Raw genomic sequence first — 26,840 nt, 5'->3', positions numbered from 1 at the left:
ACCACGGAGCTGCTGACCGGCGGTGAGATGAACATGTGACCGCTGTGAGCTCGCTCAGTCGCTGCTACACCTGCAGGATCATATCAGCGGAGGTTTGCTCCATCATCTCTGTGATACGGTGACACGGCTGAGAGGAGGATGGACCCCACGGAGCAAGGTGCCCAGATAGAGCCGCTGCTGAGAACGGTAAAGAGCACTAAACTCTTTGGAAACAATATCTCATATTTTATCCTGAACAGCTATTGGTAAAAAAAAAAAAAATGCAACTATTTCATCAGAAGACAGATACTAAATATTTAATTCAACATGTTTCATGAAACCTGGGGAGCTTCCAGCAGGTGCAGCTCACCTGCAGAGCTCTACTCACCTGTAGAAAGGGAAGCGATCTCTCCAGATATATAATGTATGTGATATTGCATTACTGAAAAAAAGAAAGAAATCTGTTTTGTTTTTTTAGTAAGCCAACATGAGACTAAATCTGGACAGGATGTAAAGGTTACTTTATGAATTGAAACAGGCATCACGAGGAGGCTTATGTGATTCTGTTTTACAATATAACGTGACTGTAAGAATGATTAAAGGAAGTCAAATGACTTTGTGCTTTATGATTTTATATATGCCAAATCCATGTTTGGACAGATGTCAGATTAATATGGTAAATTCATGCTGAAGTGCCCTGATGTTATCTGATAAAATTGTGAAATGATTAAGTTTATGTAAAATAAAAGTGGTGTTATACTGTTCTATATGAAGCTTTGCAAATGTATGCGTAGGCAGCTAGCATACACAAACATTATTATAAAAACAAACTCTACAAGTATTTTTCAAGGAAATCCTATTGATATAAAATAAGTCTCACTCTGAGGATGTTCTGCGTGGTGGGCCCATCCCCATTGGTCCTTGCTGACCACTCAGGAGGAGATTTGTTGTTATTATCCTTATGCTGTTTCACATCAAAACAGATGTCCCCATTTAGCTGAAGGTTTTAGACTGACTGAGCTTCTTTACTCCGGTAGTACTTTAGGTAGAATGTGGCTTTAGTTTTAGAGTGTTAAGCTTTATCTGATTCCGAACAACAAACTTCCAAATGGAAAAGTCTCCAGAGTAGACCCCTCTACCAGACTGGAGTGACCACTTTGTAAATAACTAATTTTAGCAATGATAAAAACACTTATTTCCAAAAGGTTAAAATAAATCTGTGGCTTTCCAGTGGAGTGCGGAAGTTTAGTAGGTCACGACCCATGTATTTCTCAGCTTTTACAGCAAGACTATAAGGATAAAAGTTGAAAAGAAAAGTGTTGCATTGAGGTAACTGATTTTTTCTTGGATCTAATTGTGAAGAGTGCAAGTAAAAGACAGACTCACAGCAGGTGGAGCTTAGGAACTATGGGCCCACGTTAATTTGACGCAAAGTGAAAAGTTTAAGTATAACTTTACTGTGGATACATCAAGAGCAAAGAGAGGAGGGATGTATAATGAAAGCTTCATCCTTAATGAGATGCTGCCGGCCAGCCACAATGACGTTGCCACTATAATCTCATGATGAGAAACTGGTGGCTCTGTCGATAGATGCTCAATCAGAAATTACATTTGTTTGGCACAACAGAAGGGGATCAGTTTCTAACATGGTCTACAGCACGGCAGCGGGAGTTTGCACTGCAGAGCTCAGCTTATAGACTGTGTAGCACTCTGTCTTAACTGATTATAAAGCAGAGGACACAGAGGAAGAGCTCATGGATTCGGACAACTTGGAAGCTCCTTGGCTCTGTAAATATAAGGTAGGAAAGAAAGAAACCCTCTTTGATGAAAGAAATATTCAAATCGTTGTGTGGTTAGGGTAGGAGGTCTTTCACAGTATGACATTTGGGATAGTTTGTGGAAACGGAACTCTCTCTCTCCGAGTGTCCCAAATGAGCCTAAAATCCTGGCAAAAGTAGAAAAGTGGAAAACAGCTTTCTCCAGCTGAACTACTGATCCATATTGCAGTATTGAGATGGATTCAGACACTAATTCTGCCAAAATAAGTGCTCATATCTGTTAAATAACTTTAATAACATAAAAAAATAAGGAATATTAGTATTAATGTGTGCTCTTACAGGATGTTGACATTTAAAGCATTAACATTTAAGGATTACAGTGTATTTTGTGCTTCACGAAAGCCTGTGCAGTTAATGATATTGCTGCCACCAATGCCTCCAAAATTGCAACAGCCATCTGTAGGGATCAGATCCAAGTATGTGCAACATCCTGTGATATCAATTCAGCTTTGAAGTTTGCCAGCCTTTTAACATGCTTTTGCTCATAAATGGATGATTATTGGACTGCTTAAAAAGTGCTGGGGGGAGGGAGGGTGTAGTTTTTTGCCTGTTGGTGACAGGACCTCTACTTGAACTCTTCTGTGGATTTCTCTATTTCTTCAGTACCTACTTGGGCTTAGGAACCAATTTTACTGATCTGATCTTGTTTGAATCGCCATGTCTCACTCAGTAGATCTATCCGTCATGGTTATTTGTTAACATTATTTTTCAATCATCCCCCTTAAAAGGAAATACAACATTTAAAATGCACTAATGCAACCAAAATATTGTTATACTGTACATATCTTAACTCCCAACAGAAGGCCAAACACTTTGAAACTTATGACACAATGACCTGAAACAATTAAAAAAAAAATATGATAGGTATGGATATTCTCTTTAAGGTACATTTCACTTATTTAATCATCTATTTAGCATAACATTAGATTCCATTAAACCAAAAAGGGATTTTCTTTATTGCATGGATTGTGCTAAGTATACAGTACGTCACATACATGATACAGAAATAAGGTGATATGCCTCAATGGGCTTTTTTAAGGGGTAAACATATGCAAAATGGAGGGTATATGCAGAGTTTGGTTGGTTGAGTTTGAATGAGAAAACAGCTCATGAACTTTAAAAAGATGAAGTCACTGAAGGCATTTTGTGTCAAGGTTTAGTGCACATTGACTTCTGTTATGAATTATGCTAAGTGAGCATGGTCTGTCTAATGGTGTTCTAGCAACAAATACAGACAGTTTTAATCTGACCTGGGATGTTGATCCATGCCCTCTGTATTTGTAGACAGATTATCAACTGCAGCTTTGAGCCCATGTGGCAATGCAGCTGTGAACAGCAGTGCCCTTTATTATTATTATTATTATTATTATAATGCCTTGATAATCTTCAACTAGTCAAAATGGCCCATGAAAAAGCTGATGTCAAGCAAACTTTCTGGATTAAAATTACCCTAATAAGTGCTTAAAATCACTATGTAAGAGACAGGATATATTCTACAGTGCTCTATTGTTTAATGTTTATTTTACATCCTCAATACCAGCTGTTGCTGAATGGATAAAGAGGAAATGACAGAATCATCACTTATTTTACTCATAAATCCATGCCAGTGATCAACATCATCCGTTTTCTCAAATGTTAAGCAAACATTATAGTAAATGAACATTTAATGAATGCTAGCAGGTTTATCAGTCCTTTACTCTAATTGAAAAATTACAGGATCCTCATTGGGATTGGTAAAGACCATAAAGACATAAATGCAAAAATAACTTAATTGATCCCTTAACTTAATCAAGCCCCACTAGCACAAGACAGAAATACGTGTCCAACTCCACGACATAAAAGTGCATTTGAGCTTGCTTACATGCTAACACTATCATGCTAGTGTTTGTAAAAGGCGTTCAGGGAAGTTAATAACTCACGCGTAAGGTTGGGCGTTAATTAACTTGCCAAACCGACCAGTTAGTCTATTTTTATGTTCTGTCCTGTAAAACAAAACAATACATTCTTCTTCTTCCTTCGTGTTTATTGGCGGTTGGCAAACCAACTTGTAGGTGCATTACCGCCACCAAATGGACTGGAGTGTGGACAAGAGACTATGCAGAAAACAATAAACAAAACAAACAAAACAAAGAACCAAAACTCTAGATTATTTTAAATGTATCAATTTGCAAAACAATACAGTTTGGGAACACCTCTGATAAAGCACACATTTCACCTTAGTGTCGCTAGAAGAAGTTTGTTTTGGAGTGTGGTCGGCTCATTGTTGCTCGTTGTGGTGACTGAGAGTAAAGCAGCACCCAGTATAATTAAGCAATAGCTCACGACAGGCCGTGGTATATGCTCATTATATCACAGCTAAGGGGCGTGGTTCGGCCCGACCCGAAAAACGGTTACCAAGTGTGGCAATATGAAAGAAAAATACACACTCTAATTTAAATAGTTTTTATTAGTAAATAATGATGTTCAAAATGAAATAGTCCCTCCGTTGCCTTCTGCACAAAACATAGTGCAAGGTGGTTGCTATGCAACAACACTAACAGCAAGCGAACATATTAGACAGAGAGCGTTGATCCATTATTTGGCTGTTTATTTACATTAATGTGTATGTTGCTGTTTATTGTGCATCCACTGAAAAACTGTCCAGCATCAGTAGCATGGCTTACGTGGTCACTTGTATATGTTGAGGTTGTTCGAGGCTGTTGCTTGGTGTGGCGAGAATATTGCTCCACTTTCTCCGGTCCCCGAGATTGGGCTTCCAGTAGCTCTGGAGAGAGCTTTCGCACCTGTGGCCACTAACGGTCATAATTTCTCTGCTTTGTTTCAAGACCCGCATCAGAAAGCTTTTGAATGGTGGTACTTTTCCAGTTGGTTTACCTGCTCTTCACGTAGCTCTGCATGTCTTAGTTTAGGTGCTTTTTTTTCTGGAGATAGGCACTGCTCAATCCACTCATCCATACTATAGTAAGACCCCCCCGGAGGTCGAAGTTAATCTTAAATGTTTCCATTTTATGCTTTGTAAGTTTGTTTCGTAACGGAAGAAATTTAAATATATTTATAAAACTGACAAGTCAAATCAAGCAATCTGATTGGTCGATAGCGTTTTTGCGGACCTCTTTGATTACAGATTTCAAAACATCGTTGCTTGCTTTAAAAGTAGCACAATTCATTATGTTAAACCTTCAAAAGTATCTAGATATCCCTGCCCTAATGCCAAAGGAACTGCACACTGAATATGTTTTGCCGTTTGATGTCTATGTCCATACCGCTGCGTCAAAAAGGAGGGCTTCTGCCCCGTTACTTCTCCGCTGCTTTCTTGTTCCAGTATACTGTTTTTCTCAGACGCGGAGGGATACTGACTTGTTGTGAAAAGTAATTTACAATTCTACCCGTGGTATACGCTCAGTATATCACGGCTAAGAACCAATCAGATTGCTTGATTTGACTTGTCCGTTTTATAAATGCAGTTATCCCCCCTCTGGCCTCAAGGGGCAGTTCTGAGATAGTTTAGTTCTCTCACAACGAGGCGAAGAAGACGAACCACTAGAGAAGGTATACTCAAGTATACAAGTAGTACAAGTATATATTTGTAATATAGGTTTATCGTTATATATCGAGGTTACAAAGATTTTCTCTTGTCTTTTGCAATGGACAAATCAGTCTAAGTTGGGCTAATGTTTTTTTTAGCAACCATGCTATGTTTAACCAACTGCAAACTTACCTCACATCACCAAAAGGCTGTCATGAATGGCAAACCTAAAGGAAAGTTTTGCACAGTTTCAGTCACTGAAAGGGTCAATTACTTTGGTAGAATAGACTACTTAATATTAAAATAAAAGTCTTCTTTGCACCTGCAGTCTCTCTACAACTAAGGCATTGAGAGGGGGCTGCATTTTAATCCTTTTTGCTAACTAACACCCCCCTCATATCACTATACCAATACATTTGCATAGGCCTACTACTGTATAAATGCTTTTCAACTAGAGTACACATTTCCCAGTTAATGAGTGGGTTGGAATTTCTCCTATACATACAGGAGCACTGTAGTACAGTTGCGGCCAATATTTTGCAGTTAAAACTCAGGATTAATCTGTGTAATTGTGTTGAAAAGCTCCAAGATTGAATGAATAGCATATTTACACATTGTTTAAATGTTTATGTTAAAACAGGGATTCAGTTTACATTCTTATCCTTGGATGAACTGGTAGGCTAAGTGACAATAAATGATTGCTGTCGGATTCACAAATTCACTCTTACCACTCATTCCCCCTCATCTTCTTTCACTAGTATTACATAAGCAGGCTGATTCTCACACCACAGAATGCTTCTTCTCTGTGTGACCTGACTAGAAACAAGTAGATCCATGTGCTCTGAGCCATCTCCTGCTATGGCAAAGCCGGAATGTTTCATGTTATTTACTGAATTGACTGGTTAGTTAACTGCTTATTATCTTGTGTCACATGTGAGGGGTTATCAGGACAGGACAGGTCTGTCTATAGTAAAACTTTTGTGCTCAAAAGCGGTCATTTAATATTCTCTATACTGTAATCTGACTAAAGCTCTGCCCTAAGGATTATATTTCTGTCACTGTTGTAAGTGCATATCTTTGTACTGTTTTAAAATAAATAAACATGGAGTTTGGAAAACCCCCATATGTTACTGTCCGTATAACTTGCTGCTTACTGCAAGGAGAGTTTGTAACACAATATCAAAGCTGAAACTAATAACATGGTTTCATTTATTTGGAAGTATGAGTTTTATTTCTCTCCTCCAATTAAAAACTAAGGACATGTATTGTTGTTCCTGAATAAGTGTGGGTGGTAAAACAGAGAGATAGATAGTGTTGAAATGAAAAACAAAACAAAAAAACAGCAAGCTAAGGGAATACAATGTTATTTATCTAACCTTTTTATAAATGCATTCAAGCAGTGATTCACCTTTAGCTCAGGTCCCATTAACAATGTCATACAGGTCACTGCAAAGAAAGCACCTTAAACAGAAGTGCATCATTAAAAAGCAGGTCATTTATTGTTCCCCTTTATGAAAAGCTTTCTGTTTGGACTAAGATGATACTCTTTCCTTTTCAAAATGACACATGCATTAGTTTCCTTGGCAACCGCGCTACTCGGTTGGATAATGTGTTTGTTCACCATGCCCTCGACTGTGAGGAGACACCAAATCAACAATCATTTAGTTTCATGCTATGTTCAGGATACATTAGTAAACTTGAAGATATGTGATGTCATGCTCCTGTCCAAGCTATTATAAGATAGTGTATGACACTTGTGCTCTTAAATAATATTTATAATGTTGAATATGTGTTTCTCTGTGTTTGTCACTATGTGTCCAACAGAGGAATGATGACGAGGCTGTGGTGGACCGAGGAGGAACACGGTCCCAACAGGGGACCAACATCGGGCAAGAGGATCTTGAAGGTACCTGGCCTGCACTGAATGCATCTGGGATGAAAAAGCTCGAAGCAGTTAGAGGCTGCTGGAGCTCAGTCCGCCCACTCTGCCCTTAAAACAGCTGTTTTCCTCTTGGTTCACAGTAAAAAGACAAGAGCAGAGTGGGAGGTAGAAGCTGTGGGTGAGCTGAGTGTGCATCAGAAATGTAATTATTTCTGAAAAATATGGTCATTCAAAACAAGATACTTAGAGAAGGTTTTAATAACTTCAATTAGAAACCAGAAGCGTTTCCCTTCTGCATCTGCGAACATGCATACATTAAAAAACAAAGCTATGTGTCTGTGTGTGTCAATGCTCTTAACACATTGCTTTAGTAGGTTTAGAAACAAGATGCCCTAAAATATAGAATTACGTTCACCTGAACAAAACTTTACACAAAACTAAAAACTCATTATTTTATCAGTAAAATTTGTTTCCAGAGCTCAATAACGTTAAAGCAACAAAAGTGTGTTAAAAAAGAGTGGAACAAATGATCCGTCATCCTTGTCGTAAGTTGGGATATTTAGAAGCTGCGAAAAATATGTCACTTGCTTTGAAATGTGTAAACATTAATGAAAGAGATTGTTTTTTGGCATTTATTTGAAAGATTACAGCTTGAATTTACCTCAAGGTTCTTTATTGTCAAACTAACATAACACGAGTAATTATGTCGTTGAAAATCGTAGGTCACAGGCTTCTCCAACAATGCAACACAATAATACAGATAAGCAGACAATATTAAAACAATATTAAAGTATATTATATTAAAAGTAATACAAAAAAGAATTTTTTTTTTTTTAAAAAGTGAGAAAAAAACATACATGCATAGAAAAGTTCAACATTCATGTGAGTAATCACATGATTTTGGTTTTAAACTCCTTTTATTATCACAGAATACCTTTTTAATGACTTGTGTCCTGCACACATCATATTTACACAGCTCTTCCGATCATTCCGAACAACACTGTATGTGTTGGTCTGAATCTTCTTCTGTCATGCTGCAGTGCACTGAGTGGGCAGACTTACTCACTCATGCTGTCTCATCCCAGCACAAACACAAACATGGACACATAACTCTTCATTCCTTCCCACCAAATACAATATAATAGAATACAAAAAATGAAGCCTATATTAGATTACCTTTTCTGTTTAATTATTTAAATAATAATATGTCTGCTGACCAAAATAACCATTGAGACATGTTTTTTCACAACTGGTTTAGAGCTTATTTAAAAATAGGACTTTTTCAAGTGAAAGTGTGAAGTTGCACAAGACTTGTTTGCATGAACCCGAAATAGATCACAAGAATGTCCTATTTTATTTTTTGATAATGTTTCATTATACCATAGAATACAATAGAATGTGTTACGTTTAAATCTTATTTCTTAAATGTCACAATTTGATGTGCTATACCAGATAATGACTTTAAAGTAATTCACATCTGTAGTCCCCATAAATAGGTGGTATTAAATGAATGGCTAATACATTATTATACACTATATAGCAGCAGTAAACGTTATTTAACTACATGCTATCTGTTTGAGTGTAGCACTTAATCACAGCAAGGACAAATACATATAAAGCTTAATGGGGTAACACAAAGAAGTGATTATGATTATCTATGGTCACACACACACACACACACACACACACACACACACACACACACACACACACACACACACACACACACACACACACACACACACACACACACACACACACACACACACACACACACACACACACACACACACACACACACACACACACACACACACACACACACACACACACACACACAGACACACACACACAGACACACACACACACACACACACAGGCCTCTAACCACTGTGTTTTATCTCCCTAGGCCACAGGACTCTCTACATCGGGGTCCACGTCCCCCTGGGCAGTACCAGGCGCCACAGCCATCGCAGGCACCATCACCATGGAAACAAATACAAGAAAAGGAGCAGGGACCGGGACCCCACCCTGGTGGAGGGTAGAGAGTCTCCAATTTATGGTACTAGCTACAATCATAGACTTGCATAGCATAAAGAAAATCCTTTAAACATTTTTTCACAATCTCTTACTAACTAAAGCTACTGAATATTAAGACTTCAGTTTGAAACACTTAACGAAACTGCTTGTGTTTCCAGATACTCCGTCCCAGAGAGTGCAGTTCCTACTGGGCACTGAGGATGATGATGAAGAGCACATTCCTCATGACCTCTTCACACAGATGGATGAAATCTGTCTAAAAGAGGCAGAGGATTCAGATTGGAGGGAATCTGCCAGGTTAGACTGCCCTGGCACTGCAGCCTCACAGTCCTGACCTACATGTCATTACGGAAAGCTCTGATTGAATGGACCGGTCATGCCCCGATCCCACTTACACTGATGAGAGATGTGGCTGTCTATCCAGTATTTGTTTCCATTGCATTTAAGTAATCGCGATCCATTGTTGCTTTTGCTTTGGGAATTGTTTTATTGTAATGTTAAACAACATGTATAATGTATTTATCATATAAAGGATGGTGTTCTGTTAAAATGGTAAATCAGACATATTTTATTTATAATGATACCGTGATGAGAGGCAATAAGAGAGGGACCTGGAATGAAGGAGTGTGGTTAATGCAGCTAGAACAGATGGCCGGCCTGGTTTGCCATCTGCGGCTCTCTCTCCTGACTGATCCCCACTCTCCTGTTACAGGTGGCTGAAGTTTGAGGAGGACGTGGAGGACGGAGGAGAGCGGTGGAGTAAACCCTACGTAGCCACTCTGTCTCTACACAGCCTGTTTGAGCTGCGGAGCTGCATTATCAACAGCACTGTGCTGCTCGACATGAGGGCTAACACCATTGAAGAGGTTGCAGGTAACGACTGTAGAAGACACAGTTGTAGCAAGTGACAAAGTAACTGTACTTTGTCTATTTAAGATGACCTCTGAACTCAGAAAAGTGTTGACTATTACATTGGGTGTCTCCTTAATGTACCTTTATATGAAAAGAATGATGTAGTTCTCACTTCATTCACTGAAGGGACATTTTTTATTTTTGTATACTGTATACTTTGTACTCATTATATTTCTCTGATGCACTGCTTGAAATCTAGAAGTAAATTGATGCACTACATACAGTATTCACAATTTGATGGACCTCATTACAGTCAAGAATAACTAACCTCATTCAACTTTTACAAAGCTCTACTGTTAAGGCTCCTAAATTACCTCACATCTACAGTGCCTGATTTTTAGTATTTGACGTTTTTCATGATTCTTGTAACTGTTTTTAATTATTTTTGTTGTTGTTGTTGTTGTTGTTGTTGCGTTGTTTCTTTTTTGGTGTTTAAGTTCTGGTGATTTTTTTCTGGTCAAGGTCTCTCTTGGAAGAGAGATCTTATTCTCACTGAGAACGCCTGATACAACAAAGATGAATAAGAACATGCATCTAAATAGCTATTATTTTTCTACCTAAGATATGGTGTTGGACCAGCAGGAGTTATACGCACCGCTGGGAGATGATCTCAGGAAGAGAGTGCATGCCACACTGCTGAGGCAGCACCACCACCAGAACCAGAAGAAGCTGGCTAACCGCCTGCAGATTGTACGCTCCCTCGCTGACATGAAGAATGGTGGGTAAATCACTGCTCTGCATATTAACATTATCACCAATTTTACATCTTCAGGAATTTATTATATTTAAAGGAAACATTATCAGAAGGAAGAACTAGTCTTTGGTTAAACTGGCTAAAATATATTGACATAGACTGCTATAAACAAACTTTGAGAAGGGGTCCTAAGAACAAGGAAACATGTTTTAATGGGTTTCCTTCTGCAATGAATGTTGTCAGTTGTGCTTAAGTGTAGATACTGTGCATGATGGGTATATGTCTTATATGCATATGGTCTTAACGTAGCAAATGTTCCATATTCTCCTTATTTGTGATTATCCCCACCATCTGCCCACCCACCTGCCAAAGCCCCATTGATGTCAACAGGTTCTGGTTTATACAGAAAGCCCTCATCAGTTTTTAATTATAAAAACATAATGTAGGGAAGAATCTTCTCATTAATTATGTTTACACTGGCAAAATAGGTTGTTTTTTTGTTCGATTGGAGTTGAGTTAAAAAGTAGATTCAAAACTGTGTAAAAGTATATTATATAAATATTGTTTTGCTGCTGATCTAAACAGCCTAACATCTATTTAGTTTTAATTCTGTGCTAATTTAAAAGTTGAATTGGAAGCATTGCCAGAATTCAACATGACAAAATTAGTTTACCGATTAAACCAAGCTGTTTGTTAAATCTTTTTCTAGTTTACTAGAATTACTTCTGGCACATCATGAGGAATTTAATGTCACTAATGTGTCATTTTTAAGCTTATTTCAAAGCAACAATCTCTGACGAGCTTAACGCCATGCTTGGTAAACGCATTAAACATTATAATTAGTGTTAATTTTTGACCCGGCAGTTTAATAAATACAGAAATTAGGACAAACCTGTCAGGCAGCTAGGCAGTTATCATGTTGTCTTCTCTGGTCTTTTTGATTTCCCCCCTGTTTTTCGTGAAATAACTAATTGCTGAAATGTTGAGACATTTTTGGAATTGATTCATATTTCTCCATTATGAATTGTTGCAGGTCAGCTGACAGCCTCCACATCTCAGTTAGCAACTCCAGACGGGAAAGGGGACATCTCTAGAGAGAACAGTTCAGTGGACTTCAGCAAGGTGTAGCAAACACACTGGGCACATGGATATAAAGCACATATAATAAAAGCACATACAATATAACAATATTATAATATATTATATAATAGTCACATCCAACATTTTCTGCATAATGAATACTTTTTCCCTTTTTACTTGCTGGTGAATGCTTGTATTTGACTTATTTTGGAATTATTTCTAGCATTGATACTTTTAATTATAACGGATCATGCATTATTGTCAAAAGGAAATGATTGCACTAGTGTGGAGCGGTCAGGGTAATGTGCAATTGTTAAACAAGTGTAGTTCTTAATAAAAGCCTGCCATATTTGACGAATAAGCGCAGCACCGTGGAACAAAGAACAGAAGGTCACTTTTGGTATTTTTAAAAAGAAAGGTCATCTAGTAGGGGATAAGGATTATAATGTCGAGTATGACATTCATAGACATTACAGACAAGGATAAAATCTCACTCTATCTGATTTGTGCCTTTTTCCTGTTCCCCATGTGCCTATTAATCCACATTGCACTTAGTATTATTTATAAACACTGTAACAACCAAAGTCCTGCCTTTGCGGAGGCTCCCTAATATTCAATATATAATTATTTACTTGATGCACAAAGCAAAATAATTAGTATTACTGTCAGACTCTAAAAATCAGCACTATAACTGTGTTGACGTCAGGACCCATTAATACATTACAAATATTAATTTGGATGGCTCAGAACAACACCAGAGCCACATGAACTCCATGAAGGAACAAACAACACTTCAGTCAGCACTTGTCAACTCCACATAATTATCACTGGAAAAATAACACATTTAATATTGCAACATTTTCTGTAGATTGTAGCTCCACTGCATTAAAAAGTAAACATTTGAAATAGCAGCTGTGGGGCATTTATATGCCTTTAGGCATCATACTTTTGAGGCGTGAAAGATACCTCATCCTTATGCAACATGTAAAACTATGTTTCCATAATCTTTTGTAATATTTTATTTACATCGTATAACACACAAAGTCTGGACATCTGGACTGTATTTAGACTCTACAATCCAGTCATAAAATTCATTTGGAGCTTATATGAGGATACACTTAAACAATGATTTATTTATAGAAAGCACTTTGGTACAAAATTGTTGTTTATTGTATCTTGTGTCCTTTTTCCAGATAGACCTTCATTTCATGAAAAAGATCCCGGCTGGGGCTGAAGCGTGTAACGTGTTAGTAGGAGAGCTGGAATTTCTGAACAAGCCGGTGGTGGCGTTTGTCCGCCTCTCACCGGCGGTCATACTCAATGGGCTGACTGAAGTCCCCGTTGCCACAAGGTTAGGTTACTGCAGGACAAACCAGTTCAATAAGCTATAAATATATTGTATTTACTCTGCTGATTCATTGGAATATATGTGTTTTGCTTTTAGGTTTCTGTTTATTCTTCTAGGGCCTTTGGGTAGAGGGCCTCAGTATCATGAGATTGGAAGATCCATTGCAACACTTATGACAGATGAGGTGAGAGTTCACTAAAGAACATCGTTAGCACCCTTCATAATTTATTCTTCATTAATGTTTTGAAGAGTGTAGATTGTTCTGAATGTCAACCAGATGTCATGCTCAGAGTTTCTGCAGGCGCTATGCATAAATTCACAGTCCAGCAGAACTCACAAATTCCTGAAGTGATGGAACATTTCTCAGCATGAGACACAGCTCAGAGCTTTTTATGACAATTTTGGCGATGAGTCAGCCCTCATGTCCTCCTTTTTGTCTGGTATTTAGGCTGCCATCCATCATCACTGAGGAGGAAAAGATGGGCTTTACTGAAGTCCAAACGTTGTTAGACACACTGTGAATATCAGTGATTAACACTGTAATGTCATAGTCAGCAATTCCTATGTTTCTATGGTATATTCTGTTTACATGGGGTTAAGTAAGTCCAGGGCTCACTGTGTGAATGTACCCGTCTGCTCGATTACAACCTAGATTTGCAGACATTCCTGCATTAAATATCCCTAAGTCTGTAAAGTATATATCTTAAAGGAAGCCAAACACAGTGGGAGTGGGGTGAAGATTGCACATACAGTGCAGCATGTGCACTGCATGGCAGTCAGTCAAGGTTTGAGTCAGTAGTGCAGCTTTTTAAACAACGTTCCATATTTGTATGTCTACAGGTTTTCCATGATGTTGCCTATAAAGCTAAAGACCGCAATGATCTGATCGCTGGGATTGATGAATTTCTCGATCAAGTGACAGTCCTGCCTCCTGGAGAGTGGGACCCAACCATAAGAATCGAGCCACCAAAAAATGTACCTTCTCAGGTTGGTAGGATTTTATTTAGCTTGATGCATTATTTTCTTTATCTTGAGATGTCTTACCTCATTCACACCAACGCAACTCCGGTTCAAGCTCCGTGCTAGAGCTTTTCAGGTTCAGAACCGGTTCTTCGGTTTAGCTCCGGCTCTTTGTACACTGCCCAGAGTCCGACTGGTGCTGCGTCATTGCGTCATCGTTTGCCTCATAACGTAACCGTTTGCGTGCCTGCTTCATAAAGCCAAAGCACGCGGAAACCCCTCACAGCTGACACCGACAACAACAACAATGGCCGATTGTGCTCCAGCTTCCTCTCTACCTCTTCAGAAGACCAGATTCAGACTTCAGTGGACCACTGCTGCTTGTTAAGTTTCTCCATCGTTGTGTACAAACTGGATAAAACGCCGGCTTTTTGTTGTTGTTCAGGAGTTGATCCCGCCCCCGCCCCTGCCCCCGCCTCGACGTAAGCGTGACGTATGCGGTGCTTTTGCTCTGGCCGGACATTTTTTTGTTGCTCGAAATGAACCGGATTCCGGAGCTAAGAGGCTGCTCCGCTGCGGTGTGAACAGGAAAACCCGGTGCTTTTCAAGCTCCAGCTCCGAACCGGCCCTGAAACACCGTTGGTGTGAATGAGGTATGTGATGTGCTTCTAAATAATGCAACTGCTGTGGATTTGTTTGTCAAACAGGAGAAGAGGAAGAAATGTAGCAATTTACCCAACGGATTAGTAGAGGGCGAAGAGGAAGAGGAGGAAGATGGACACGGGGGTCCAGAGCTGCAGCGTACTGGCAGGTGAGGGATCACAGAACGGGCAGTGCTTTTGTTAAAAGTAAATCCTGGCACCAGTAAAAGAGTGTGAAGTCTTACAGAGGTGTAGAAATATTATTTACATTTACATAAATCAGTGCCTCACACAGTCAGTATACTGCAGTGCTGTGGCAGTACAGGATGCAGCCCACTCACTACGCTCACTACTTGGTTCCACATAATCTATTTGCATTTGGACAACTCAGCCTACAAAGCCTCACAAATCATAATTTATTATGATTTTTGATGTGTAAAAAATTAGCTTGAGAGAATTTGCAGTTGAGTACATTATGGGATTTTGTAAGTCTGCTTCTTTAAAAAGAGTTATGTTCAGTGCTCTGAGTTAAACATATGTGTTTCATATATCCATTACAACATATGGCACTAAATAATGCCTGCATTTGGAAGATTTAATGCATTTCTTTTTTTTAAAGATAATTTTTTTTTAGAGTTTTTCCTCTGTAGACACATAATATGTACACAGACTGTTGTAAAATGAATCCAGTAAAGCCAGCACTTTGCTACACTCAACTCTATGCGAATTCTGTGTAAACTTGGTTTTGGTCTCATATTGTGGTTTCCATAGAAACATCCTGCCAGGAGACGTCTTTTTGTTGCTCGATTTTTCCATCATAGAGGCCCATCACACTGAGCCAGACTTAAAAGTTGAAAACGGCATCATGAAAACGGCATTGGAGGGCTACTGCTCTTTAAAGAAATAGAGTATCTATGGCAATTACATTTTAACGTGTGAATAAATCACACAGGTAACACATTTATTTTTGTATTTTCCAGGTGGTTTGGTGGTCTACTTCTAGACATCAAGCGCAAGGCCCCCTGCTACCTGTCCGACTACACTGATGCTTTTAGTTTACAGTGTGTGGCCTCTTTCCTGTTCCTCTACTGTGCCTGCATGTCACCTGTCATCACCTTCGGGGGACTGCTGGGCGAGGCAACAGAAGGACGCATAGTAAATGATTAGCTCTTCCTTTAAATGTTTACAGTGTTTGCCAAGACTAGCGGAACACTGTTGTTGTCCAATATATCAGATATGTAAGGTACCTACGCTCTATTTATCTCTTTATCCTCTCCCATCCCCCAGAGTGCGATTGAGTCGCTGTTCGGAGCCTCGCTGACTGGGATCGCCTATTCGCTGTTTGCAGGACAGCCCCTCACCATTCTGGGCAGCACAGGGCCAGTGCTGGTTTTTGAAAAGATATTGTTCAAATTCTGCAAGTATGATTACTTTTCATATGACTGTATATGGAAATAATTTCATTAAATTAATTGTATCTATTTTACACTTTGGTGATTACATTGTCTGATGTTTCCCGGCTCTCTGTGAGATCATTTCAGGATAAATCATCTCACAAACATCTGGCCTCCCATTTGATGTTCTGACTACATGGACAAAGTGATCTCCAATCTGCCCCACATTGATTTCCCCTCTTTAATCTGCACATAGGGAGTATGGCTTGTCCTATCTGTCTCTGAGAACCTGCATTGGTCTGTGGACAGCTTTCCTCTGTATGGTGCTGGTGGCTACAGATGCCAGCACTCTGGTTTGTTACATCACACGTTTCACAGAGGAAGCTTTCGCCTCACTCATCTGCATCATCTTCATCTACGAGGCCTTGGAGAAACTCATCCACCTGGGGGATCACTATCCCTTTAACAAGAACAACAACCTGGACAAACTCACCATGTACTCGTATGTGGACAATTATTCTCACATGATACCTTGTTCAAAAAAAGTGTAATTACTAAAAACATTCCTTAGAGGTACTGTAAATCCCAGGGGGATTATTTATTCACCCAGATGTTCATGTGCCTCCGCAGATGTTCATGTGTGGAACCTTCTGACCCCACCAATGCTACCCTGAAGTATTGGGAGAACACTAATGTCACTGCCTCAGAAATCTACTGGGAAGCACTGGAGACCAAGGTACTACCAACAGGAGCTGGTTCGAAAAAGTCAGACAAAAAACAAATCTGTCAATCATGGAGGTTTTATACAATACACACACACACACACACACACACACACACACACACACACACACACACACACACACACACACACACACACACACACACACACACACACACACACACACACACACACACACACACACACACACACACACACACACACACACTTTAAGACATGCAGGCTAAACACCACACGTCTATTGGCAGCTGTGAGGAGTTATTGAGCTGCAATAGGACAAACTGAAAAGAATAATTTGCATTTAGATCTTCCCCCTTGAAGTGGCATGCCCTCCCAGATGTAGAAATCTGAACAGGGGGGATTAAGCGCATTTGGTCTGGGTTATATTGGATTACTCGTCATTGCCGATCACTATAAAAGCACATTTTTGTACCCTGTATAGTTTGTGTAAATTGGTTTTCATGTACTGAATAATTCTGGCCCTCTATTTGCAGGACTGTATTGAGAAGCGGGGAGAGTTTGTGGGCAGTGCCTGCGGCCCTAAAGGCCCCTACATACCCGATGTCCTCTTCTGGTGCGTCATTCTCTTCTTTTCAACCATCTTTTTGTCCGCCTTCCTCAAGGAGTTCAAGTTCAGCAATTACTTTCCCACAAAGGTAATATTTCTCACACATTATCACTACATTAGAGGGAATTATGTATCAAGAATGAAGACTAAAGCTTCTACAGCGGCAAAGTGCAGTGGTACACTCTAGTGGTCAAATACAGGTACTGCATAGTAGAAACTAGGACACTTTTGATGAAGTGATGGGTTTTATTCCTGTAAAAAAAAGTCTTTCATTTGAATTTGATAAAACAAACTGAATGATTGTTGACACATTTTCCTCTTAATCAGGTCAGAGCCATCATCAGCGACTTTGCTGTTTGCTTCGCCATCCTTACCATGGTCTTAATCGACTATGCCTTAGGGATCCCCTCTCCAAAGCTAAAGGTTCCCAGTGTGTTTAAGGTGAGCTAGTCCACAAAAGAAGATTTGATCAACACACTGCTGAATTGTGTTATTTTCTATCAAGCTTCTCATGATGTTTAACCAACAACAATCGTTTTTATTTTCTCAGCCAACCAGAGATGATCGAGGTTGGTTCATTAATCCTCTTGGGCCTAACCCCTGGTGGACGGCAATTATTACGGTGTTCCCAGCCGTGCTGTGTACCATCCTCATCTTCATGGACCAACAAATCACAGCCGTCATCATTAACAGGAAGGAACACAAACTCAAGGTACTTTCATTTCTAGGATTCCTTGCATCATACAGACCCCCAGGATGTCTGAATCAAAGATATTTACTGGTGCTTTCCCCCTTCAGAAAGGCTGTGGGTACCACCTGGATCTGTTCATCGTGGGGGTGATGCTCGGTGTGTGCTCTTTAATGGGCCTGCCGTGGTTCGTGGCGGCCACCGTCCTCTCCATCAGCCACGTTAACAGCCTGAAGCTGGAGTCGGAGTGCTCGGCTCCCGGGGAGCAGCCCAAGTTCCTCGGCATCAGAGAGCAGCGCTTCACCGGCCTCATGATCTTCACCCTCATGGGCTGCTCTGTCTTCATGACCTCTGTGCTGAAGGTCAGACACCGTCTTTTCATTAATAGAGTGTGACGTCAAGTATCTCTCTGCTATTGTTCCATATTCATGACTGAGTGGTCTGCTTAAATAAAGCAGTTACTGAGCAAATCCATGTTTCTGACACAGCATTTGTATCGTTCCTCAGTTCATTCCTATGCCTGTGTTGTACGGAGTATTCCTCTACATGGGAGCCTCTTCTCTCAGAGGCATTCAGGTACAATTATTATAATTTCATTGTTTTTAATGCATCTGTTTTTTGCTCACTTGTTTCGTTACATGAGGAAACACAAGGATACAATATATTTCTCATATGACCTTTGGTATGACAGACTCTGTGATTGAAGTGGAATAAATATATCCGACTTATTTAAAAAATGAATTCCATCACACAGATAAATGCACAGTTCCTCAGTTTTAATGCCCACATTATGCATGGAAACAGACTGAATACCAGCACCACCCAATTGTGATACTGTCGGCAGCATTTGGGTTGTAAATAGACTCATTGCACATGCGGATAATCTAGACATGAGATTAAACAGACAGTTGGCCAGTGTGAATAAATTGGCCAGTGTGGTTACATTTTAATTTGTGGATGCTCCAACCTCCAATAATCTGTGTAGACAGTTAATTCTCACCGAGCCATGATAGGGGAGCGCCTCCATATTGTCTGGCTGCCCAGATAAAAAGTGTTAATTGGACTCTAGTGTGTTCCCAGCGTTTACAGAACACCTGGCTGGTATTTAATTGCCCCCTTTTAGTTTTGTTTTCTTCACTTTAAAGTACTTTCTATTATTGGGTTTCAAGACAAACACTCAAAGGTATTGATTGCAAAAGGGTGTTTTTTTATGCTTTTCAAGGGTTTCCAGCTTGTTGTAGGCACACAGTCAGCAGGCACAAACGTTTAGCTGGATGTTTGCTTATCGATCCCGGAGGCGGTCACTTCATATTGTATAAGCTTTCTGTTGCCAAAAACACTGCCAAAATAATAACCTTAAAGAGGCAAACAATTCCTTTTTCATCACATTCAGGAACACTTTGACATTATGTGTATGTAGGTTGTCAAAACCCTTGTCAAGTTATGCATTATGAAGATAAGACGACTTAAAGTGTCTCTGATTGATCAGCTTCTTGATAATGTATCTAATGACAGCGTGACAATGTAAAATTGGCATTGATGAACCTTCATATAATTATCACCTACAGTTGAAGTAACTCTTGGTGTCACGGACCATAATAGATGTCAGTTTATTGTTATGCTGTCAGGCCTATGACTTAACTGTTTTGGTTCACTCTCATCATTCACGTTGATGTTTTCATTGGTTGCTACTTTAAAAAAAATCTCCAAAAATCCAACGCACACTACCTATTCAGCACTTACTGACAGACATACACAGTTTGATGCAAGCTGGTGAACATCATAGCCTTAAGCTGATAAGGAGCCAGGTATTTCCCTGGTTAAACATCTTTTTCTACCATTCCTCTCCAGCTCTTCGACCGTCTGAGACTGTTCGGCATGCCGGCTAAGCACCAGCCAGACTTCATCTATCTGCGCCATGTGCCCCTGAGGAAGGTGCACCTCTTCACCATCATCCAGCTCACCTGTTTGATTTTGCTCTGGGTCATCAAGACGTCCAAAGCTGCCATTGTCTTTCCCATGATGGTGTGTAAACTATTCACTTTTGGACCATCACAAGCACAGCATACCTTTCAACACTGTAGTCCATTAGGCACATGCCATGTACACTGTGGTTAATGCAGGAGTTATTAGAAGTAAAACAAACAATTCACTTCATTCTGAACCCTCTCAAAATAGCAGATTGAACATAACAAAAATCATGCTGTATCATTAATATCTTTTGTCGGAAGAACTGTAGATTTCTGCTGCTGTGCATCCAGAAATTGGTTAATGTACACCTCCTTTGACTACATCCCTGACCTTACTGAAACCCTCTTTAAACTGCTGTATTTTCTTCTGCTCAGTAAGGCGTGTTTGTGTTATTACCTCTTGTGTTAGCCTCTTATTATTCAAAATCTCCAGAGCATCATACTTCTTTATTAAAAAGTAGGATTTTTCAGAGGTTTCTGGTTTTGAATTCTACAGGTGTTGGCTCTGGTGTTCATCAGGAAGCTCATGGACTGTTTCTTCACCAAGAGAGAGCTAAGCTGGCTGGATGACCTCATGCCAGAGAGCAAGAAGAAGAAGCTCGAGGATGCTGAGGAGGTGCAGTCGCTCGTCACCACAACATGCATTTTAATTTGATTTATATTTACATGTATTTTAACTGTATGTAATTCAACTTTCAGGAGGAGGACCAGAGTATAATGGCGGAAGACGAGGGAGTAGTGCAAGTGCCATTAGAAGGGTACAAGTAAGTTGTATTATACTTGCAAAGGGACATTATGACAGTGTTCCTCTACATATTACTGTGTCGCATAAATGTGAGAGATTAAATTGTCACCTCTTTTCACAGAGGAATACCAGTCATCAACATCACAGATGAAATGTCGAAAGGTTCTTTTGGAAATACTTGGAATGCCAACAACAGTAACACCTAAGATCATTATGGTAAGACTTTCTGCATTGTTGAATATACAGAATAATAACTACGACACAAATGAAAATACAATTATATTTCTTATTAAAAAAACGGAATAATTTTACCTATAATTCTGACAGCCGGAACAAAAAAGATAAGACAACTGAAATCCTACTTTACCTAAAGTTCAATAATAATTGGTTCTAACTATGTGTGGGCACTAATAAGCTGAGGTAAACATCTCAATAGGGGATGGAGCTACAGAAGCATTCATCTGCCAATAGCTCATTAAATCTTTGGCTTCTTGTGATATCGGCTTTACTTTTGTGGCTGTTGTAATTTACAGGAAATCTTTTTTAGGAATCATTATAAGAGTCATTATAAATATCAGGAAAACCGTTTATTTCAGTTTTTAACTCGAATACAAATGTCACTATGTATTAACAAAACAATAACTATTGTTGAGTTTGGTTGTTAAGATTTGTTCATTTTAGATTTGTTCTAAGTTAGGCACTTTTTGAAATATGCCTATTCACTCCCTTGTTGAGAGTTAGGCAGTTGGTACCTCTCTCACATCCTTACTGTAAATGTTAGTTAGCTTAGCTTAGCACAAAGACTGAGGACAGGGGGTAACAGCTAGCCTGATTCTATTGAAAGCTAACAAAATGTGCTCATTAGCTCCTTTGAATTCTAAGATTAATTTAGTAGAATAGTACACAGCAATATAACCCTACTGTATGTACAGGGCTATTCTTCACAATGAGTACTCCTGCATTTGATAATTACATTTTGCTCATAATATTTCTAGATTTGTAACCTGTGTATACTTTTAATTACAGTTACTTTACTTGCAACTGAGTATTTTGACACTGATGTCACTACATAACAGTGACTGAAACAAGTCCTCTTTAGTTGCAGCAGCCTACTTGACTAGTATATTTATACTAATTTAACATCTATACTTTCTTTCTTTGAATCTCAGAGTTCACTGAACAGTCACAGTATTCACAACACTGGTTTCCATGAAGGATCATTTTAAGATGAAGAAGATGGATCTTTGTCACTGGGTGATCTTGTAAACAACTATTTGTATGCCGTTAATCAATCCTTTATGTTTATTCTTGAAAATCGTATGTGTACTGTAAGTAGGGCTGCTCGATTATGGCAAAAATCATAATCTCGATTATTTGGGTCAACAATTGACATCACGATTATTAAAAAAGATTATCCATTTACTTTGAAAACATCCATTTATTGAAAAATGTGAACAGTATGTTTTTAAAAGTTGATTACCCTGAACTTTAAGTATATTCAACTGAAAAACCAAAAGAAAATTTGTTTTATTTCGATTATGTTGTTTTCATAATCGTTGCAAGCCAAAATCGTAATTGCGATTAAAATACGATTAATTGAGCAGCCCTAACTAAGTGAATAACTGTATCTCTAATGTGTCACAAATAATCTGCCTCTTCAAGAGCCAGTGACATTTCATATTTTATTGTGTTGTCACATTGTAGTTTATTAATCTACATTTGAAAAGATTATTTTGCTCACATGCAGCTGTTTTCAAGTTTTTCTTATTGGATCAATTTGCATTTTTTTATCCTTGTTTTCTTTATGTATTTATTCACCAATTCCCTATTTTCCTTTATCTCCATAGACATTATGATGTAAAATAAATCTAAAAGTTTAGTGAATATTTTAAAAGCATACGGTCATGCTTGACCTTAAAGATATACAGTAATAACTTTGTGAAAAGCCATACTAGACGCGTACAATCATATAAAGCTTTTTGTGACTGACGGAGTGCTGTAATGTGATTAATGGGCAATAGACCCTGATAGACCAAATGCAATAGCACTTTTTGCCAAAATGTCAATACTCAATGTCAATATCTATATGAGAAATATTTATATATCTTTATGTTGTGGAAGAAAATGACTGTTTGCTACAGATTACCTTGTATTCTAACAGATTTACAGTATTCTGCCTCCTAGTGTCATCGTCAGTGTATTGCGCATATTGTAATTGTACATTTTAGTTTTCATAAATTGTTTACATTTAGTAAAAAGTTTATTGAAACATGAATTTAAAGGATTCATAATAAATATACTTAAACATCTGATGATCATACTGTAATAGAGATGTGTTTGTGAAGGACGAGGGATGGGCTTATTATGCATATCCTGTCAATGTCATTTTACATGAATAAAGAAATACAAATAGACTCCAAACTAATGGTGTGTGCACTGCAATAATGGAAAGCTGGGTGCCAACTATACTAGCAGATACAGTATGACTCATGCATCGCTAATAATAAGGCCACAATGCATGAGTCATGGTTTAATGCATTAATGATAAAGTTAGGATGATCGCTACTATCACTAAGAATACCACTAGTTTGTAAATGTGACAGAGCGGGGTCATGTATATAAATGTTTTTACATACAGCTTCGTTTTACAGAAAGGATGATCAAACGCAATGGCCTCAAATGTTCACAGCTAAATTGATATCATTATAGAAAAATCTCAATTCTGAAAACGACACTCCATTAAGCATGAACTTATCACATCCACTCACATACCATTAAGGTGAGCAACAGGAACTCCTTATGCATTCATTCATGCAACTAATTCTAGGCATTAAACAAGTTCTCGCACCCTTATAATAAAGTGACATAGAAAGCTGTTTAACATTGCTTGATCTGTCGCTACAAAACCTTTCATTCATTAAATTGGCTCAAATCACATCAGAGAAACTGGATTAGGTGAATACACATGCTGCATCACACTCTGCATTGATGTAATACCTGCATAGGGGGATGACATGATAGAAACGTCCAGTATCTTTGCTGCTCAGCATAAATGTCGGACCCTCAGAGATTTGGCATACAAATAGACGGAAGTGGGCAGAGGTTCCCGCAATCAACAGATGGTTTGATGTGCTAAGGATGACAGCTCAGAGACATCCCAAAGCATGTCAAGCTGCTGGCTCATGTGAATTCCTGTTTTGTCTGAGCGCCAGGAAGAAGTCAAGAGTGTCGACCCATTCATTGTTCAGAACAAGTTTGAGCTGATTGACGTGATTTCATGTTCTTTCATTAAGTATAACCCTCCTAGGTGTGCTGTCAGAGCATCACTGGGAGATCCTTCTCCAGTGACAGCTGACAGGTGACGCACATCATCCTCAAACCAAATCCCACAGCACGTTCCTCCCTGGGGAGTCACGTGTTAAAGGACTTTTGTTCTGCCTCTATAAACAGAAGAATAGCTGATGAAGGCGCTCAACATGTTTTATTAGATCTTTCATAATCAATTATGTGGGAGTTAAACTGCTTCTTCAGAACTGTTGAATCAACAAAAAGTTTAAAAAGTCTATTTTTCTGTGACCAATATTCATGTATTCTCTGATATGTGGATTTATAGATGTACATGTACGCACTGAGATGTAGATCCTTGTCAAACCAATATATCAAAATGGATTCATTGTTAAAAGAGGGAAGTCCATTGATAGATTGTACACATTTCTTTATTGAAAACTAAATATGACTTTTATCTGAATCATAAGAAAAGGTATTGAGACTATCTACAGGTGTAATTATGGAAGTAGCAATTCAGAACCGTAATTTGATTGTAACATACACATTTTAAGTGAGAAGGAAGATGAAAATGCCAAAAGGGGAACAAAATGAACGGTGATATGAATGCTTGATATAAAGTCACACAGCATTTATGATTGAGACACATTTCAAACATACTTCTTGCATTTGAACAACATTTCCTCCAACCACTGAAGGCCAACAGAGCTTTGTATGAAGGGAATTTAATAGCAGGACCAAGAAAAAAGGCTAGTACAGATTGTGAAACATATAGTAGCACAGGGTCGGTGTGAGTTGCTGCATTATTTAGGGAGATTTGTTGAGTTTACTCTCTTCTGCCTCGGCCGGTCTTCAGCCAGGACACAAACTCCTTGGCCGCCTGGTCCTGCAGGTAAGAGCTCACGTCACTGGTGTAGGTGCCGTCTGCATGGCGTCTAAATACGCTCCTGTAGATGAAACACAATGACTTTTAATATAATTGTGTTGTCTGATTCAATACCAGACACATACAGTTTTAATATAATTGAAGACAAACTTGTTAGGTATAACTATTTCCACTCAAGTTCCTACTATGACACAAAGTTGTAGCGGTCCGGTAAGACGAGGGCACACTCACCCGTTCCTTTTTGAGTTCTTTAGCCACTGGACAAAGTCTTGTGCTCTTCTTGTCTCCAGATATTTACTGTAGTCGTTGGAAAATGTTCCCTCCGAATGCCTCTTGATGTTTGGGAGCTCAATGGGTTCGGCCAGCATGGAGTTTTCAGCCAATAGCCTGGGAATAATGAAGAGTGATAAAGCTTAAGTTGACAAAATATCCTCTCCAACACTCCACGTCCTCTATATGTCAGAACACACCACCATTTTTCATGTCCATTGTCTCCCTGCCTTTTTTCTCTCTCTATCTGAAGTATCACCACACCACAACTATCCTGCTGCATCGCCCTGAACCAGCAATGATCTTATATATTTCGGAATAAGCATTATTTCTGTAAATGTGTATCTTCTTAATGCTGGTATCCTTGCTTGTGAAATTGAATGGTTAAAAGATTTAAAAAACACTATGCAATAGTTTTGCATGAGAAAGTCATATAGTGTCTATTAAGCAACAGATGACAACATATTTGAATTAAAACCTATGAATATTAAAATCAAATACATGCAAAAACACTTAAAGGAAGGCAATAAGTTAAATTATACAAAGTAAATGTAAAGAAAACCCACATAATCTCCTATGGAAACTAAAATAACTGTTCCTACTGGTTTTCTCTTTAAGAATAAACATTTACATAATGGTAAATTACATTTGGTCTATTTGCAAATCATTTTCCTCTTATGTCAATGTTAGTATTTTAAGGTAGCATATTAAGGCTACCTGAAGCTATCTCAACCAAGAAATAAAGACAAAAAAGAAAGATAAATTAAATAAAAAGTGTCAGGAGGCATTACATCCTGTTTAAATCTGGTTGATAGCTATGACACCAAAGACACTTAAAGACGTTATTGTTCTTCTCATAAAGGATACTTGATAGTGGATTTTTTGATGTGAATTTGATGTGAATGAGACAAAGCTGAGAGCTGATCTTACATTTGGTTTCGGTCTGAGTCCTGGTCAGGCACCTGCCAGCTGCTTTGAATCATGATGAGGAGCAGGAATCCAGCCAAAGAGTGAATGCTTTTCATTGTTTGAGCTTCTGAAAAATGAGCAGATAAAGACACTTTGAGAAAGTTCCAATACAGCATCAAATAAATAAAACCTCACAGATTGGATGTCTAAAGATAGGAAGGGTCAAAAATGCTCACCTGTGCTCCTTTCTGTGGAGTGTCAGAGAAGGATTGTAAAGTGCGTTGATGGTTGCCCTTCTTCTCTCTGAAGCTATCTAATGGTCCCCTCTTGATCTGCTCAGTCTTATATAGTGGAGCTGAGGAGCGTTCTCCCAGGTGACTCCCCCGTCACTGAGACCTCAGCAGATCCTGTGTTACTCTCAACCCATTAGTCAGCTTCCCTCTCAGTCCACTGAACGTATTTGACTTTGTTGTAAAAGCTGCT

General features: G+C 38.8%; 2 protein-coding genes across 2 annotated transcripts; one reads left to right on the top strand and one right to left on the bottom strand.

Moving 5' to 3' along the window:
• The first annotated feature begins 1,731 nt into the window (after positions 1-1,731).
• slc4a10b (solute carrier family 4 member 10b) lies at positions 1,732-23,352 on the top strand. The gene is made up of 25 exons (XM_079662828.1): positions 1,732-1,778; positions 7,168-7,249; positions 9,135-9,287; positions 9,424-9,562; positions 9,978-10,138; positions 10,740-10,895; positions 11,905-11,993; positions 13,145-13,302; positions 13,396-13,483; positions 14,140-14,286; positions 14,967-15,070; positions 15,881-16,055; positions 16,188-16,321; positions 16,551-16,796; positions 16,925-17,030; positions 17,531-17,692; positions 17,932-18,045; positions 18,155-18,316; positions 18,403-18,654; positions 18,800-18,868; positions 20,144-20,317; positions 20,759-20,878; positions 20,962-21,026; positions 21,129-21,223; positions 22,177-23,352. The coding sequence occupies exons 1-24, from the start codon at positions 1,734-1,736 to the stop codon at positions 21,211-21,213; spliced, it is 3,186 nt and encodes a 1,061-aa protein (XP_079518954.1). The 5' UTR covers positions 1,732-1,733; the 3' UTR covers positions 21,214-21,223; positions 22,177-23,352.
• A 1,550-nt stretch (positions 23,353-24,902) lies between these two features.
• On the bottom strand, positions 24,903-26,660 carry gcgb (glucagon b). Its single transcript, XM_079667447.1, has 4 exons — positions 26,594-26,660; positions 26,379-26,484; positions 25,410-25,565; positions 24,903-25,239 (listed from the first exon to the last, which is right to left on the bottom strand). Exons 2-4 carry the CDS (start codon positions 26,471-26,473, stop codon positions 25,119-25,121), a joined length of 372 nt encoding a protein of 123 aa, XP_079523573.1. The 5' UTR covers positions 26,474-26,484; positions 26,594-26,660; the 3' UTR covers positions 24,903-25,118.
• Positions 26,661-26,840: the final 180 nt, after the last annotated feature.

Source organism: Notothenia rossii (assembly GCF_949606895.1).
Source record: "Notothenia rossii genome assembly, chromosome: 2".
NCBI lineage: Eukaryota > Metazoa > Chordata > Actinopteri > Perciformes > Nototheniidae > Notothenia > Notothenia rossii.
Note: the sequence above shows the minus strand (reverse complement) of the source record. Positions and strands in the feature narration are given on the sequence as shown.